The sequence below is a fragment of the Camelus dromedarius genome, chromosome 24, assembly GCF_036321535.1.
Source record: "Camelus dromedarius isolate mCamDro1 chromosome 24, mCamDro1.pat, whole genome shotgun sequence".
Lineage (NCBI taxonomy): Eukaryota > Metazoa > Chordata > Mammalia > Artiodactyla > Camelidae > Camelus > Camelus dromedarius.
This window is the reverse complement of record NC_087459.1, coordinates 17,946,289-17,964,576: the sequence shown is the minus strand read 5'-3', so window position 1 is coordinate 17,964,576 and position 18,288 is coordinate 17,946,289. Positions and strand designations below refer to the sequence as shown.

At 42.0% G+C, this 18,288-nt stretch overlaps 1 protein-coding gene across 2 annotated transcripts in view; it reads left to right on the top strand.

Moving 5' to 3' along the window:
* The window catches only part of COG7 (component of oligomeric golgi complex 7), a 59,199-nt gene that overhangs the window by 16,037 nt on the left and 24,874 nt on the right, over window positions 1-18,288 (top strand). For both annotated transcript variants that reach the window (XM_010986918.3, XM_064478518.1), the window contains exons 5-9: window positions 364-446; window positions 1,205-1,327; window positions 10,388-10,586; window positions 11,850-11,977; window positions 12,938-13,092. In XM_010986918.3, coding sequence (XP_010985220.1) covers window positions 364-446; window positions 1,205-1,327; window positions 10,388-10,586; window positions 11,850-11,977; window positions 12,938-13,092 — 688 coding nt within the window. The remainder of the gene's footprint in view (window positions 1-363; window positions 447-1,204; window positions 1,328-10,387; window positions 10,587-11,849; window positions 11,978-12,937; window positions 13,093-18,288) is intronic.

The window sequence follows — 18,288 nt, the reverse complement described above, 5'->3', positions numbered from 1 at the left end:
CTTGCATGACCCAAGAGTGAGAGCCTCCTCTGTTTCTGCAGCCTAGCCCTGATTCCAGCTCAGTTTTCTGCTCACATGTCAGGATTACTTTGCTAATGTATAACCTTAGCAATGTCTATCAGAGATGCTTATTGATGCATTAGCCTGAACAAGCCAGGGCTTGTGGTGTCGGATTGAGTCACGTGTTCTGCCCTTTACTTATTTTTCGTATTTTTGATCCCCGCACGTGACTTCACTGTCCAGGGAGGAACTTCTGGATACTGGTTCACTCTCAGTTCACATTTATCCTGCTGAATTCTTTCTCCTGGCTACAACAGAAAGCCTGCTAACAGTGTGTCCATGTTTTATGCTGTTTTCCTCTAGATCAGTCCAAAGTGTTTGTGAAGGTTTTCACTGAAATTGATCGGATGCCCCAACTTCTTGCATATTACTACAAGTGTCACAAGGTGAGAAGCTGTGAGTGATTACCACTGTGGAGTGCTTGTAGAACTGGGCTACAGAATCCCAGTTTCATACTCTGAAAGGTAAAAATAGTTGCCTCCATGCCCTCTGGCCTTTTTCTTTTGATTAGCCAGTAGGTGGTGCTCTTGATGCAGCCTGTGGATTCATTTAACGGCACATTGGGAAAAGTCACCAATTTTCAGCCTCTTTTGTATTTATAGCAGGATTTCCCTTTACAGATTGAAGAGTTGTTTTCATTTTTCCCATTTTTGTCTTTTAAGGGAGATTCATGTCATAAGCTTTATTATGCCTTCAGCAAGCCATAAGAATTTTATCTCTTTTCTAGAGTTGTTGAAGTTACTGCAAATCTTGACAGCTTCCTGGGCTAATTTAATTCCTTCAAGTCTCAAGCCCATGTGTCTTTTAAGCAGTAGTGTTAGGTCATGAAGTAAAACACACGCTCGTGCCCACCTCTGGTAGCACGCTGCGTGGAAGTATGTTGGCATGTTTTGGGGACATGAGTGAAGGAGAAAGGATCACTTAGAGGACAGCAGATTCCAGCTCTGGATGGTGATCAGAGCAGGTGACTGTAAAAACTTTTTTTCTGCCATTTTTTTTGAAGCGAGTGGACATCAGTTTGTACCTGACCGCTCGGGTGAGTAGGCAGGGGTAAACCGCTTGCCTTGGTAGGAGGGCAGGGCAGGTTTAGCAGGCAGCGTGTCTTGGCCCACCCAGCAAGGCCACCTTTGTTCTGCCTTTGCAGGTACAGCTTTTAGCAGCCTGGCAGGAGCTGTGCCAGACCGACCTCCCCCTGGACCGGCAGCTCACTGGCCTCTACGACGCCTTGCTTGGCGCTTGGCACACACAGATCCAGTGGGCCACGCAGGTAACAGCTCTTTGGGGGTCTAGGGAGAACAAGCCTGCAGTGCTGAGGTAAAGGGCGACGCCCGACTGCAGAGCACAGCTCGAGGAGCCCTCCCCATCTGCTGCCATCACCAAGGGGGGTGGAAGATAAGCTCGGAGACCCAAGGCAGGAAAAGCTCTAGGTCTCCATTCAAACTGTTGTTACCACTCTTCTTGGTATCTTAAGTGGAACCTGACGGGACAGTGTTGCTTGTGGTTCTGCAGGAGGGCCCATGGAGCTCCTGGGGAACACTATCTTCTGATCTAAAAGCAGGAGGCCCTCAGTCAGGTGGTGCTTGAGTGACCAAGATTGTTTTTATCTTTGGGTGAAATTACCTGGCTTAAAGTTAGTTTCCCTTGTTCTCACAATACGCCTAGAGTAAGAGGAAGGGTATAACTTTAAAGGGCACCCTCTGACGTAGGGGAGAGGTGAGACAGAGGAACTTCATTTCATTTACTTTCAGGAACTTTCCATCACTTACTCTCTCAAAGTCTCAAGGCATTTTCAGCCATGAAGTTCTGAACCTTTGTTCCTTGTCTTGTGATGTGGTAGATCCTCTTTTTAGAAGGGGAAAAAGGCTATCTGTGTCTGAGGAAGACTAGCTGGGTCTGTGTATGGTGTGGCTTATTATATTTTCTTCAAAATTAGTTGTGAATCAATTCAAATGTTTGTCAGTTGTTTGCTGGAATGAACCCGACTGTGGTTGGAGAGAATTCCTCCTACAGGGCCATGTCGCTCAAGCTGGTTGAAACACTCTTCTCCATCCTCATTTCTTTGTTCCGAACCAGCCTCATTCAGACTTAAAAAAACAAAGACAAAAAATGAACGAACAAACAAAATGGAAAACAACCTCCTGTAGAAGTTTCGCAGGTTTTATATAATCATCCATTTTCAGTGACCCTGCCCGTCCGCACTCATTGCCATGACCTTGCCTGGTCCACTGCTTGTATCATGAGGATGAAACCAGTTCACGGCCACATGTGCAAATGCCCTTCGTCATCTCGGAAGAAGATACAGACTTCTCACACTTCTATTTGGGCCTCGTCCCAAATTTTGTAAGGCATAAATTTATGCTGATTTATACTTTTGCCCCGTGGCCAGTTTTGTTTTGAGAATGTGAGCATGGTAGGTGACCGTCCTCTCTGGAAGCTCAGTATAGTGCAGATGAAAACCAAAGGTGCCAGGGTAAATGTGTCTGTGAAGATTTTTTCCCCTCCTATATATGTGTGTGTATATATATATATATTTTTTTTTTAATTTTTATTTTCATATATATTTATCTCTGAAATTTATTCTTAGGTACAAATCGGTGGGAAAAGAGAAAGCACCAACAGTTAGGTCTTTTTTACTTCTTTCCACAGTCAGTGACATTTTGAAAGAAACTGAATACCAACTAATTTAATAAACATTTCAAATACCTTGACCCATATCAAAGCTGGTCCTACAACACTTGTAGTTGTAAAACTCTGTGGACATAGGTATTTTTGAAATGCACAAGGAGGGGAATACATGCTAGCATCAAATCAGTCAGTTAATTTGATAATTATCCTGGAGACTGTTCAGGTGTATAGCTGGAGAGCCATTATCCAAAATAGCTTAAATTCTATTTCTAAGCTCCTCTTCCTCTTACAAAGACACACTTAATTTTGTGGAAAATTTCAATATTCAATTATCAAACATGATTTTCCAGTCACTTATCAACCATTTATCTAGAATATTTTGTTAAGGTGGTCATTATGATACTTGCAGTAATAGGATGAAATAATAGTCTGTGTCAAATTAGCTCTTGAATCATCAAATGAAACAAAATCAGTAAGTAAGGATTTCTTGAGAGCCACTTCGTCTGGTCTTTCCAGCAACAGCATATATATTTTTTAAATTGAGGTATAGTCAATTTACAATGTTGTGTTAATTTCTGGAGTACAGCATAAAGATTCATTTATATATATATATACATATATATATATATATATATATATATATACATATATATATATATATATATTCCTTTTCATGTTCTTTTTCATTATAGGTTATTACAAGATACTGAATATAGTTGCCTGTGCTGTACAGTAGGATGTTGTTGTTTATCTATTTTATATATAGTAGTTCGTTATCTACAAGTCCTGAACTCCCAATTTATCCTTCCCCACCCCCTTTCCCCGCTGGTAACCATAAGTTTGTTTTCTGTGTCTGAGAGTCTGTCTCTGTTTTATAAATAAGTTCATTTGTGTCCTAAAAGATTCCACATATGAATGATATCATATGGTATTTTACTTTCTCTTTCTGGCTTAACTTCACTCAGTATGATGATCTCCAGGTCCATCCATGTTGCTCCTAATGGCATTATTTTATTCTTTTTTACCCCCCAGTATTTTAATATGAAAAATTTCTAACACAGAAGAAATTTGAAAGAATTGTACAGTGAGCACCCATGTACCCACCTCCTGTGTTCTACCATGAACATTTTGCTATATTTGCTTTATTACAAATCTGTCCATCTGTCTGTTCATTGACCCATCTCATTTTTTGATTCATTTCAAAGTAAGTTGCAAACATTCAGTTCAGAGTATACATATTCTTAACTAGAGTTTAATATTTGTTTACTGGGTTTTTTTAAAGATAAAATTGTGGAATACAATGATCTTAAATATGCCACTTGATTAGTTTTGACAAATACTATTTCCCCTAATCTCCTACCAAGATGTAGAACATGGCTGTCACCCTAGGAGGTTCTCTTGTGTTACTTCCCAGTCAGTCTTTGTACCAGCATCCCTGAAGGCAACCACCGTTCTGATTGTTTTCCCACTGTAAACTAATTTAGCCCATTTTGGAATTTCAAGTAAGTGAAATCATACAGTGTATGTTCTTTTGGTGAGGCTTCTTTCCTTCAGCATGGTTTCAGAGATTTATTCATGTTGTTGTCTGTTTCAGTAGTTCCTTTTTATCACTGAACATTCTTACATTCATGGTCTGAACATACCACACTTTTATTTATTCAGTCTCTTATTGATCGATACTTGGGCTATTTCCAATTTGGTGCAATCATAAATAAAGCTGCTCTAAACATTGCTCTGTTAAGTCTTTCTGTGCACAACACAGGTTCATATCTCTTGGGTAAAGACGTGGGAGTGGAATTGCTGGGTTACAGAGTAGGTCTGTATTTAGATTTATAAGAAATTGGCACTTTTCCCAAGTGGTTGTGCTTTTTGCATTCCCACAGCACAAGTGTGTCAGAGTTCTGATTGCCCCACATCCTTGCTAACATTAGGTGTTGTCAGTCTTTGTAATCTTAGCCATTCTGGTGGATGTGTTGTAGTATCTAACTTTTTAATTTGCATTTCCCTGATGACTAAGGATGTTGAACACCTTTTCATGTGCTTATTGGCCATTTGTGTATCTTCCTTGTGAAGCGTCTGTTCACGTCTTCTGCCCATTTTTAAAAATTGTGTTATTTGCTTTTTTAGTATTGAGTTGTAGAAGTTCTTTATATATTCCAGATATAAGTCCTTTCTCAGGTATGTTTTGTAGATATTTCCTTTCAGTCTGTGGCTTGAGCAGAAGTATTACTCTTGATTTTCTGTGAGGGGGTTAGCCTTTAAAAATAATGCTTTATCTGACATGGAAAGATGTTCACAATGTAGTTTTGAAAGAAGAAAAGCAGAGTACAATCTGTTTTTGTGCAATAAATATACATATATCTATATGTGTTTAAAATTTAAAAAAATTTTATTGAAGTATAGTTGATTTACAATATTGTGTTAGTTTCTGGTGTACAGCAAAGTGATTCAGTCATACATATATGTATACATTTTCTTTTCCATTATAGTTTATTACAGGATATTGAGTGTAGTTCCCTATGCTATACAGTAGGACCTTGTTGTCTATTTTGTATAGAGTAGTTTGTATCCGCTAATCTCAATCTCCTAATTTATCCCTTCCCATCCCCTTTCCCCTTTGGTATTTAAATTTTTTAAAATATATTTTTATTGAAGTATAGTCATTTTACAATGTTGTGTCAATTTCTGGTGTACAGCATAATGCTTCAGTCATACATGCATATACATATATTTGTTTTCATATTCTTTTTCACCATAGTTACTACAAGATATTTTCATATTTAAATTTTTTTTTCTCCTTTGGTAACCATAAATTTGTTTTCTAGGTGAGTCTATTTCTATTTCATAAAAAAGTTCATTTGTGTCCTTTTTTTAGATTCTACATAAAAGGGATATCATATGGTATTTGCCTTTGTCTGACTTTCTTCACTTAGTAAGACAATCTCTAGGTCCATCCATGTTGCTGCCAATGGCATTTCATTCTTTTTTATGACTGAGAAGTATTCCATTGTGTATATACACCACATCTTCTTTATCCAGTCATCTGTTGGTGGACATTTAGGTTGCTTCCATGTCTTGGCTATTGTAAATAGTGTTGCTATGAACATTGGGGTGCATGTGTCTTTTCAAATTAGAGTTTCCTCCAGATATATGCCCAGGAGTGGAATTGCTGGGTCATATGGTAACTCTGTTTTTAGTTTTTTGCTCTTTTTTTGTTCTATTTTTAGTTTTTTAAGGAGCTTTCATCCTGTTTTCCATATTGGCCGCACCAGTTTACATTCCCACCAACAGTGTAGGAGGGTTCTCTTGTTTTCTTCTAGAAGCTTGTTTAGGTTTTACATTTAGTTCTATGGTCCATCTTGAATTAATTTTTGTGTACAGTCTGAGGTAGGCTCAGATTGTTTCTGCGTGAGCTGTTTAGGTTGATTCTGTGGCCCTAGTTGTTGAGTTTGGTCTTACAGTCTGTGAGCTTTTTGGTTGTTCTTTGGCCAAAGACCAGAGCATTTCCCTTCTGCCAGCTCACTTTAAGGGAAAGGGGACACCTTTGAGTATACGGGACCTGTTGGTTGGTCAGCTGGAACTATGAAGTTTATAGTCGACAGTTCCAGCTGACCAACCAGTTAGAGCTCTTTGGTGTAGAGTCATTTAGTCTGTTCCTCCAACGCCTCAGGTCGTTTACGTGGGAGATGAGTGAAGTAGTTACTTATTGTCCAGTCCTTTCTCACTGTACAAGGAGAGGAGTCAGGATTTCTTTTTCTAGACAAGAATAGTTTTCATTTTCCTCCTTTGGTCCCTTCCTTTCTTGTAGTAAAATGTTTCTTTGTCCAATCAGGAAGTTGGACTGGGTGATATCTACAGGTCTCTGTGGTTCTCTTATGTTTGGGAATCATGAGGAGAATACATTGGATGGAGACAGAGGAGGGTTTGTATTGGTGCAACATTGTGTGGAGGGATGGGAACATACAGTGGAGGAACACTGAATTCAAGACAAGGGTTTGGCTTTCTCTAGAAGATAGCGAGCATCTGGGACAGTGTGGGAGAATGATGACATTCCTGTTTTAAGAGTGATTTTGGTGTCAGAACGTCACCTACGTAGTTCCCCTGCCAAAAAGTCTTAGCCCTAATGCTCTCATGAAGGAACATGTGGGCAAATCCAAATTAGAGACTGTTTTTGGAAACAACTGTCCTAGACTCTTCAAAAATATCAGTATCATAGAAGAGGAAAAAGGCAGGGAATTATTTAGATTAAAGGGGACAAGAAAATGACAACTAAATATCATTTCATGATCCTGGATTGGATTCTGCACGATGACCAAAAAAGCTATCACAAACATTAAAGGGACAGTTGAGGAAATTTGAACATGGACCATAGCAGGTAAAAAGGATTACATCAAGTGTGTGATTAGTTGTGGTGCTGTAATAGAAGAGATGGCCTTATTCTTAAGAGATACATGCTGAGATATTTAGGGGTGACATGTCATGATATCTGTGATTACCTTTCCATTGGTTTAGAGAGAAATAAAAATAAAGCAATTGTGGCAAAATGTTAATTGTTGAATCTTGCAATACTGAAACATTTAAAATGTAAGAAAAATTCTAAAATAGCACTTAATAATACTAAATTTGTTGGTGGTGAGTAGGTGGAGTGGTGAATTGATGAGGAAAGATTTAAAGACAGGCAGGCAGCTTTGTCTAGGATGGTGAGAGTAACATGGCAAAAGGCATCCAGTTAAAAAATGAACAATTATTGTTTGTTTTAGTTCTGTGAAAAATGTATTTCGACGGGGGTTGCATTGGATCTGTAGATTGCTTTGGGTAGTACAGCCATTTTGATAATGTTGAATCTTCCAATCCAAAAGCACAAGATATCTTTCCATTTCTTTGTATCATCTTCAGTTTCCTTCTTCAGTGTTTTACAGTTTTCAGAGTATAGGTAACCTCCTTGGTTAAGTTTATTTCTAGGTTTTTTTTTTTGTTGTTTTTGATGCAATGGGAATGTTCATGCCAGTTATAAAATTCTGATTTTTGAAGTGAAAAAAAAAAAATGAAGGGCCACAAATGGCAAAATAGCCTTCTTTCTTCTGGGTGAGTTGTATTCCATTACGTTTATATGCTGCATCTTTTTTAACCATTCATCTATTGATGTGCACTTAGGATGCTTCTGTATCTTGGCAACTATAAATAATGTTGCTGTTAATAGCAGGGTGTATGTATCTTTTTGAATTAATTCTTATTTTGTGGTTGGCTTTATTCCACAAGTATTTTATTAATACTTACATGATGGAAGTGCTGGTGTCACTAAAGCTCTAAATGTTCTTAGAAACAATGAATAATATGACACAACATTGTAAAATGACTATAACTCAATAAAAAAAGTTAAAAATAAATAAATAAATAATTAATTAAAAAAGAAACAATGAATAGTGCATATATGTAAATTTTAAAATATGTGCAGTATATTGTGTATATGTATTTACATGCAATACATTGTATATGTACAGTCAAATTGTAACAGTTCTACCTAATAAAACTGAAAAAGAAAACAGAAAAGAACAGATGTGAGGACCTGGTAACTGATAAAGGGACCAAAAGAAAGGAAAGTGAAAAGGGAGGCTTTTTTCCTAGTTAGATGCAGATGCTCCTGATAGAAATAAGAGGAAGCTGAGACAAACAGGCCTGGGCAGGTCAGTGGGAAAATAATGAATGCCAATTTGGGACATTTTTAAATTCCAAGTGAGAGTGGCTCAGCTTAATGGTGACATCCAGTAGAGGGCTGGAAGCTGCTGCTCAGGAAAGCTAAATTGGTCACATTGGTATTTACTGGGTTAGGTTCGAATTTTCTCTTGTTTCTTTCTCTCAGACTCCAGCAGTGATGTTCATTAAACCAAATTGGTGTTCACTGATGTTTTGTGAATTCTCTATGAGAATTTCAAAATTTTGTTTTCGACTTCGGTAATAACCTAAGAAAAAAAAATGTAAGCATATTTTGGATCGTGTACCTTGACCACCTCATAACCAGTTGCTGCCGTGCAATTTCAGTGGGTGAATTTGTGTCAATAGTCACATTGGTACCCCGTGTTCATTGGTACCCCAATGAAGAGAGAAAGAGACGAACTTAATACTTAGATGATGGAAGTACTGGTGTCACGTGAGTCCTGTCGAATGCCGTCGCCAACTTGGTGTTTCCTCAATCGTTTGTAGTATGAATAGAGACGGGGCAGTGTGAGAATCCTCATCACACGCCGCGGGGAAGGGCCAGCGTACTGAACCCAGAGGAACCTGTGCGGAGGCAGTCAGATCATACTATTGATGAGAGAGGCAGTTTAGAAGGAGTATAACATCTTCGTCTTTCCTAAGGGAGTGCTGATTCAGTTTCCTTCCTAGAATAATCTATTCACGTTTTCTGTTTCCTCTTGAGTCAGTTTTAGTGAGTCGTATGTCCAGGAATTTTTGTCCATGTCATCTAGGTTATCCACTTTATTAGCATACAGCTATTCATAATATTCTCTTATCTTCCTTTTTATTTCTGTAAAATTGATAGTATGTCCCCACTTTCGTATCTGGTCTTAGTACTATGAGTCTTCTCTCTCTCTCTCTTTTTTTTTTTTTTAAGTCAATCTAGGTAAAAGGTTTGTCAGTTTTGTTAATCTTTTGAACTAACCAACTTCTAGTTTTGTTGATTTTCTTTATTGATTTTCTGTTCTCTATTTCATTTACTTCTGCTCTAATCTTCATTGTAACCTTTTTTTCTGCTAGCTTTAGGTTTAGTTTCTTCCTTTTCTAGTTCCTTACTTTGTACAGTTAGGTTATTGTTGAAATGTTTCTGCGTTTTTAATATATGCGTTTGCATCTATAAATTTCCCCCTTTGCACTGCTTTTTCTGTATCCCTTTTTCATTTCCATTCATCTCAAGATATTTTCTAATCAAACTTTGAATTTATGGATTTTGTAATTTTTAAACTTACACTTCTTTTGCCCTTAGTGTTACATAAGAACAGTCTTATATCTTGTTTCATGTTTGTACATATTTAAGTTACATTATAATAAAAAAGCATTTAATCAACACTGGGGCTTGCAAGAATCCCCTAAATGTACTGTGTGCACTTTTCAAGTTTTATCTAAGAGATCTGTTGTATATACAATGGGAAAAACATCTCTTAATGACTAAGTGAATGTGAACTCTAAAAGGCTCTGGATGTGCTATTCCTGGTGGTCCTCAGAAAAATAGATAAATCCATCTTACTGAAAGTTTGTGTCAAGGGGATTGGTGGCTGCAGGCTAGTCTGCAAATGTGCTTAAAAGTCCTCCAACCGATTCTGTGAATTGCTTGTCTTTAATTCCATTTGTCCCCCCCCCCGCCCCAGTCCACACCCTCCCAACTTCTGCATTTCGTCTTCTCTCTAGCCAAGTTTTGGTGACCATCTAGCTACTATACGTGATAGATTTAAAAATAGTTAGGCACTTGGGGCCAGTGATAGACACGAAGTAGCCCATTTTTTGGACAAAGTGCAAGTCTTGCTGGTTTACTTGGCTCTCTGAGCCTGTTCGCGCTGGCGGTGAGGAAAGCTTGGGGCTTACAGCTCTTGACTAGACAGCCCACTTTCCAGCTCTCGGAGGGCTTCCTTTGAGCGATCCAGGAGCCCGCTTCTTTAGAAGGTATGCCCCCCTGCGCTAGCGCCGATGCCTCTCCCTCTCCCTGCAGGTTTTCAAGAACCCCCACGAGGTGGTGACTGTGCTGCTGATTCAGACCCTGGGGGCCTTGGTGCCCTCTCTGCCCGTCTGCCTGAGCTCGGGCGTGGAGCGGGCTGGGCCCGAGCTGGAGCTCGTCAGGCTGCTGGAGTTCTACGGCGCCACCGCCCACTTTGCCAAGGGGCTGGAGATGGCACTGCTCCCCCACCCACGTAAGCATTCCTCCTCCCAGCTCCCTGGCTTGTCTTCACTTGCTCTTTTCGAAGCTTCTGGGGCCTGAGTTTGTTTGCCTTTGCAGATGACTGATTTTACAGAAATGGAAAGGTTCACTGTTTTCCTTCTCAACAGATATGGAAACCTTTTCCATGAAAACATTGCCATTGTGGAAATAATTGTGCTTAATATATTTACCTAGCTCCAGTGCAGCCTGGGTGCTTCACGCACTCTGGGGAAGTGACAGACACTTCTGTAGGGGCTTAGGACGTACAAGAGGCAGGCAGACATTCGTGGCAGCGAGTTGGCAGCGAGTTACGTTGGAAGGGTAGCAGCCTTTCCCTTTCACAGCATCACAGAACCTCAGACAGTTCAACCTAAAAAGTAGGTTTAAGAGAGCAAATGGATTAGAGGGAGTTTTTTGATAGGACAGCAGCAGGGTTTTCAGGGCAGGGATGCTGTGTTAGGACCCAGAGTGGCTACAGGGAAAATGGGCCTTCCCCAGCTGCTGTCTGAGAGTGAAGCACTCCTCACTCCCATTCGGGCAAACAGTGTGTGTTCCATGTTTCCCCAAGCTGTTTCCCATCCACGTCAAAAGCATCATAAACTTTTAAGTCATATAGACCTCATGACAAAGGCTGCTGTCAAATCAGGAAGTCGCTTCAGGAAGGCCTGCTTCTGCCGTTCGGCTGCTGTGTCTCACTAACTTGGTTTATTTAGTAGTTATTCTCCTTAATTACATTCACGTATAATTACCTCGGACATTCCAGGGAGTGTGTTTATTGTTCGAGTTCCTGGTGATTCATAGGTGTTTTTGGCACACTCACTGGTCAGGTCTCGGCTGTGGGAGAGGCACAGTGGATGTGGGTGCTCTTGTCCCAGCAGCTAAAGAATGTTGAGGCCCTGCTTCCTGCGGGAGCAGAGTGGAAGGAAGGGACGGTCAGGAGCAGGCTGCCTTCCTCCCACTGGTGATGGACATTATTGAAGAAGAGATTCTTGACTCTGACGGGTTGTAGGATTAAGGGAGCTGGTATCTTTAATACTGCTTTCGGCAAATACTACACAAAGCGTAAATGTGTCAGAAAATTTTACTGACATGATGGTTGCAGCTTCCGTGAATGATGGAAGCAAATGAACAGAATGTGATCACCCCTAAGATGAAATAGGAAAAGTTCCAGTGGCATTCCTTTCACCTCTTGTTTCTCAGCAGTTAATTTCCACTTCTTTGTTCATTCTTGCTTTTAACTTCTGATTCCCTGAAGATGAGCACAACCTGGTGAAAGTCATGGAACTGGTGGATGCTGTGTACGGTCCGTACAAACCCTACCAGCTGAAGTATGGTGACATGGAAGAGAGCAACCTCCTGATCCAGATCAGTGCGGTGCCGTTGGTAATGTCACAACGCTGGCAGTGGCCACTGAGGAGTCATTCTGTTTGCCAGGCGTTGGGTTGGGGGTGGGATGCACTGCGGAAGGTGTGAGGTGCCGTCAGGAACGCAGAGTAGGAACAGGTGTGCAAAAAGTGGGCTCTGAGAGCTTCCTGGGCCCTTGCAGTCCAAATGTAAAATGAGACCACAGATACGCTACCAGTTTTTTATATAAAATCCCCGATAACGAATGGTCTAGCAAAACGAGAGGCTTAAACCTTCTCAGGAGTAAGTTGATCATCTCCCTGATTCAGTCATTTGTTGTTACGCAGTCTTTTGTTTAAAAAGGCAGGTATGCAAACAGACCCAGGAGCTGCGCGTCCCTGGACTGTGCTCTAGGGCCGGGTTCACCAGGTGGGCACCAGAGGGGAACAGAGGTCATGTCCATCGCAGATATTAAGGCTGTCTCGCATGACGTTAAGTTGACGTTTAAGAGTAGATCCCACGGTAGTTAAAATCTGCTGCCTCCTGCCATTTTTCCGTTTTCTAGGAACACACTTAGGAAGTCTGTTCTGCTTCAGTTACATTCTTGCCCCCGAAGGAAGCATTTTCCTCTCACTACATTCTTTTGGTGTGTGTGATACGGAGAATTCAAATCCTAGCTTGAGAGCCAGAGGGAAAGATGCCATCTTAATCACAGGAAAGGGGGAAAGGGATTAAAAAAAAAATAAAGATGACTAAGGATTTGATGATGCTTTTTGGCCAGGAGTTAATTTCTGGGCTCTCACTGGCCGCTGAGACCCTTCTTCCTTAGGTCAGGCTCTTCGACGGCTGTCACAGTCTGGGACTGCATTTCTCACGGCCCTATTCAGTGATTTTACCATGAATGAGGAGATTTGAAGCCCCCCACCCCATCTTAATGTTGTCTATTCGTTTGTTCTTCAGTCTGAGGCAGCTTTTTTTTTGTCTCTGTTTGCTGACCAGGAACACGGCGAAGTCATTGACTGTGTGCAGGAGCTGAGCCACTCTGTGAACAAGCTCTTTGGCCTGGCGTCTGCAGCCGTTGACAGATGCATCCGATTCACTAATGGCCTGGGGACCTGTGGCCTGCTGACAGCTCTGAAATCCCTCTTTGCCAAGTAAGACTCAGGCACTGGGGTCAGGGCCAGCGTCATTGGAAAGCGATGTCTCTCCCAGTTAAAAATGTGTATGTCCTGCATTCCTGCTATGAACCCTGGAGAGGCCCTTGCACCTGAGCCCAAGGTGGGGGGATTCCTGTATATATATACATATTTTTTTATTGAAGTATAGTCAGTTTGCAATGCTGTGTACAGTGTTTCTGGCGTACAGCATAATGCTTCAGTCATAAATGATCACACATATATTCGTTTTCATACTCTTTTTCACCATAAGTTACTACAAGATGTTGAATATAGTTCCCTGTGCTAAAGAGTATAAACTTGTTGTTTTTCTATTTTATACTTCAAGGGGGGATTTTTAAGGATGTTCATTGCAGCAGTGTTTGTAATGGTAGAGCATTTGAGGCAACCTGAATGTCCATCAGCTTGGAAATGGCTAAATAAGATACAGTATATTCCTACAATGGGAGTTCCCTATGTGGCAGCTAAGTTGTTAATTCGATCTACACAGAACGGTATGGACAGATCTCAGAATATACTGTTGAGTGAATAACAAGTTGCAGAATAGTATATAGAATTTCACACAGTAAGTGAAGAGAACATACAAAAAGTAGGGTATATTTTCTGTAGCAGGGTTCAGCAAACTTTTTCTACCAGGGGCCAGATGGTAACTATTTTAGGCTTTGAGGGCCTTACGGTCAGTAGAGACGGACAGTGCACTGCCTTCGTAGCGTGAAAGCAGCCTAGACAACTCATAACATGAATGGACATAGCTATTCCAGTAAAACTTCATTTACAAAAAAACCAAGAGTGCCTTTTTTGATACTTTAAAACGCATTGTGTATTCCTACAGAATAGGGGTCAGCAGGCTCTAGCTCATCAGCCAAGTCTGGCCTGCCGTCTGGTTTTGTTAAAGTTTTATTGGAGCGCCCCCATGACCACTCACTCACCTGTGGCCTGCGGCTCCTCACTATGAAGGTAGAGTTGAGCAGTTAGGACAGAGAGCTTGTGACTCTCGAAGCCTAAAATATCTGGACCTTAACAGGGGAAGTTTGCTGAAGCCTGATGTGGAAGGTTACTCAGCGGACTCAAAACACCGGTTTTCTCTGGGGAGATGGGGAGGGATTAAGGTGGTGGTCTTAGGGGATTTAGTTTATTTATTATTTTCTGATTTTTCTTAAAAAGGAACATAAGTTCACGTATTTCTTGTGCAATTAAAAATATAAAATAAAAAATATATAAACACCTTGCTAAGGTGAAAGAAGCCAGTCACAAAAGACCACGTTATGTGATTCCATCTATACGAAATGTCCAGAACAGGCAAATCTATAGAGACAGAAAATAGATTGGTGGTTGCCTAGGGCTGGGCACAGGGGAGCAGTTGGTGGAGACAGGGGATGACTGCTGAAAGTTATCGGGTCTCTTTTTGGGATGGTGAAAATTGTTCTCAAGTTGATTGTGGGGCTGGCCGCATAACTCTGTGACTACACTGAAAGCCCTTGAATTGTGTGGTATGTGAGTTATATTGCAATAAAGCAGTTAGAAGAAAGAAAGACCAAACTTTACTTAGAAAAAAGAGAAAGAAAGAAATCACCATAAGGCTGGATTCTCTGACCTATACATCTGAGGTGTTACAGCCCTCGGGAGGTTAGATGCTTCAGTCTCTAGCTTACAGACAAATACATTCTTAGGCTCTCCAACGGATTGTGTTCTAGGATGAAGTTGCCCTGAGTCTCAAGAAATTCCTCATATTGAACGGAATGCTCTTTTGCTGTCGTGGGTTTAGGGAGCTCTTGTCATTCCAGAAATACTGAGCATGGCCCAGTGAGCCCTGAGGGTCCTTGGACCCGGTGCTCTTGGTTGTTGCCATGGGCAGCCTGCACCTTCCAAGGGCAGCTCGCGTGAAGGCATCAGGGCTGCCGAGGACTCGGGCTCTGCTCGCAGATGAAGGGGGGGCCCGATGCACCTGGACGCGTTCCCACAGAAAGAAACAACAGCAGCAAGTTTAATCAAATAAAATTTACCTCCTTCTCTCTGCCACCAACCAGGATTTTGTGGATGGAAAATAATTTTTTTTGAGATCTAAAAATTTTATTATAAAATAACAAAAGTAGTGCTTTTAGGAATTATATCTTTTTAAATCTCATTACTTTTTTTTTCTTTTTTCTTTTTTTTTTTTTGAGGGTGGAAGGATTTGATTGATTGATTTATTTACTTTTTTTTTTTTTTACTGGAGGTACTGGGGATTGAACCCAAGACCTCATGCATGCTAAGCATGTAGTCTACCACTGAGTCATAACTGTCCCCCAGTTTTTTTTTTTTAATATGAAAAGGTATAAAAAAGTGAAAATCTTTCTCCTTCCCCTCCTTAGTCCTCCTCAGGAGTCACAGGTTTTAAACATTTTGCTTTTAGTCTTCTCATTCTTCTTTCTAGACTTTAAAGAAGATCTTTGTTTGTTTGTTTATCACATTTCACTGCTATGTCTTGACTCCCAGCTCTGAAAAGTGAGGAGCTGAGCTTCCTCAAGGCTGGTCCTCTCCCTGGTCCCTGCACCTCCCAGCTCTTATCTGTTTTTTTTCACTTTTAGTCCTTCCTTTGATTGCTTTAATTACTTAGTTTTAAAAAGCAATTAAAAAAAACATTAAAAATTCAAACTGTGCAGAAGGATAATTGGTGAAACCAGATCACCCTCCCTGAAAGGGAAGGTAAATCATGAAGCTACCAAAACAGCTGGTGTTTATGAAACTAGTCGAGGGAAATCAGGGTGATGCTAACTCGCACAGGGTTCGAGCGGTACCTCGCTCAGGAGTGGGGAGGCTTCGCGGATGGCGTTCAGGAAGGCAGGGGAAGGAGGGTGGAGGATGCAGAGGGGACAGGAGGAGGCTGACCTAACTGGAAGTGGGTGGAGCCACAGAGCACAGCGCTGCCAAAGTGTCAGAGTGAGGGGCTTCACGGTTGTGACAGGAGCCTGGGCCAGGAGTCAGAGCCCCTCGAGCTCAGTTCCTGCCTCTGCCACTTACCAGCTGGGGTCTTGGGATGGGTTAGTGCCCCTCTTTGAGTCTCAGTGTCTTTTATTTGGGTGAACTGCTGGTGACAATATCTCCTGTCCATGGTGGATGTGGGTATCGAGTAAAAGCATGTAATTAAAGCACCTAACACAGTGGGTCTCACGTGGTAGAGACACTTTATTGTGAGAGAGAATTGGAAGGTTTGGGGACAAACATGATAAAGACATGATGTGATACACACGTCACATGCCAGCCATGCTGTAGTCAAACAGTCCCCCCCGCCCCCGCCGGTGCTCTGCGGCCTGCTCACCGTCCCGGGGACTCTGTCGCAGGGGCTTCTGCAGAGCACGTGCAGCGTTGGATGGTGGATACTTCGTCTCGTCTTTGTCATGGTTGCAGGGTGGTGACACAGCTGTGTACCTTTCTACAGCTAAAGCACAATTGTGTTCCTCAGCAGTCCCCTGCCAGTGTGTCCTGGAGTCCCCCAGGGACTGATTCCCCAGGGAAGCTGTCACCTCTCTGGGTGCGAAGGGAGGGCGCCTTGGTGGCATTTTGGCTGTGTAGCTTGTCAACTTCAAAGCTTAAGGCCTGCGGTGGGAGAGCAACAGCAGCGTCTGTCCTCGGCAGAGCGGACCGCAGCACGTCCCTCCGCCTGCTCCTTTGGGTGGCCTTTCTCGGCACCACTCAGACTCACTCCGCTTGGCCGCGCCCTGGTCATCACATTCCGCTGTCCTCACTAGGGCTCGTGGTTTGGGCAGGGCGAGAGGTGAGACTTGTCATGTGTGCCGGTGTCATGGGTTTTAGGGAGCCTCTTGGCCTCTAGAGCACATGACCACCCACCTTTGTCCTTGCCACCCTCTCCCAAGGACATGTGCTCGTACATTCATGTTCCAGGAACTATACAGTTGGCCCTCTGTATCCAAGTTTCCACATCTGCTGAGTCAACCAACCGTGGATCGAAAATATTCAAGAAAAAAAATTCCAGAAAGTTCCACAAAGCAAAACTTGAGTTTGCCACATGCTGGCAACTATTTACATAGCATTTGCATTGTATTAGGTATTATAAGTCATCCAGAGATGATTTAAAGTACATGGGAGGATGTTCATAGGTTATACGTAAATACTGTGCCATTTGTATGTAAAGAACTTGAGCATCCACAGATTTTGACAGCCTTGGCCGCAGGGGAGGGAGAAAAGGGTGTCCTGAAATCAGCCCCTCACAGATGCTAAGGGACTTCTGTACATCCTTGAAAACAATACCACAGCACATCCGCTTTCATTTTATACTCTTCAGGGAACTCTCGTATGTATTATTTCATTTACTTTATTTTGTCATCATGACAGCTATGTGAGGCAATGCACAAGACGTCATCAAGTCCATTTTAAGATGAGGAAACAGGCCCGAAGACACCCAGGTACTTGCTCAAGACTGCAGTGCGGGTCTTTCATTCATTACGCCAGCCCCGTGCTAGTTCCTGGGGATACGGTGTGAGCGGCAGAGGGACAGTCCTGTTCTCCCAGAGCTTCTAGTCTAGCGACAGCAATAAACATTAAACACACACATTAAGTAAGCTATTTAGTTATACTTGTGTTGGGTGCTACAAAGGAAAGTATGTGGTGTAGGTGGGAGCAAAGAGCACAGGATGTGAGGCTCGGTTTTCAGTTTTGAATCCAGTTTCATGCTCCTGCATCATTAAAGTCAGGCTCTGGCCCACCATGGAGCTCAGCTGTTTAATCCAAATTCAGGAATCTGAATGCTGCACAGGTGCCCAGGATGTCAGTGAACTGCCTTATAGCATCCCAGGTGACAGTTGGGGATTACAGTGGGACCGTGATGTTTTAAAGCCGTTCTTTGAATCAGCTTCCAAAGAAATGTGTCAGTTAGGAGGAAGGGGTAGTTTACCAGCATCCTCTCTCACCTGGTTGGTCACGGAGTCTTGGTCTCGCTGGCTGTCCTCTTCCCCTTAAAGCTGCTCTGCCTGGCTGTGGAGAAAAGGGAACCCTCCTGCACTGCTGGTGGGAATGCAGTTTGGTGCAGCCACTGTGGAAAACAGTATGGAGATTCATCAAAAGACTTGGAATAGACTTACCATATGACCCAGGAATCCCGCTCCTGGGCATATATCCAGAAGGAACCCTACTTCAAAATGACACCTGCACCCCAGCATTCATAGCAGCACTATTTAC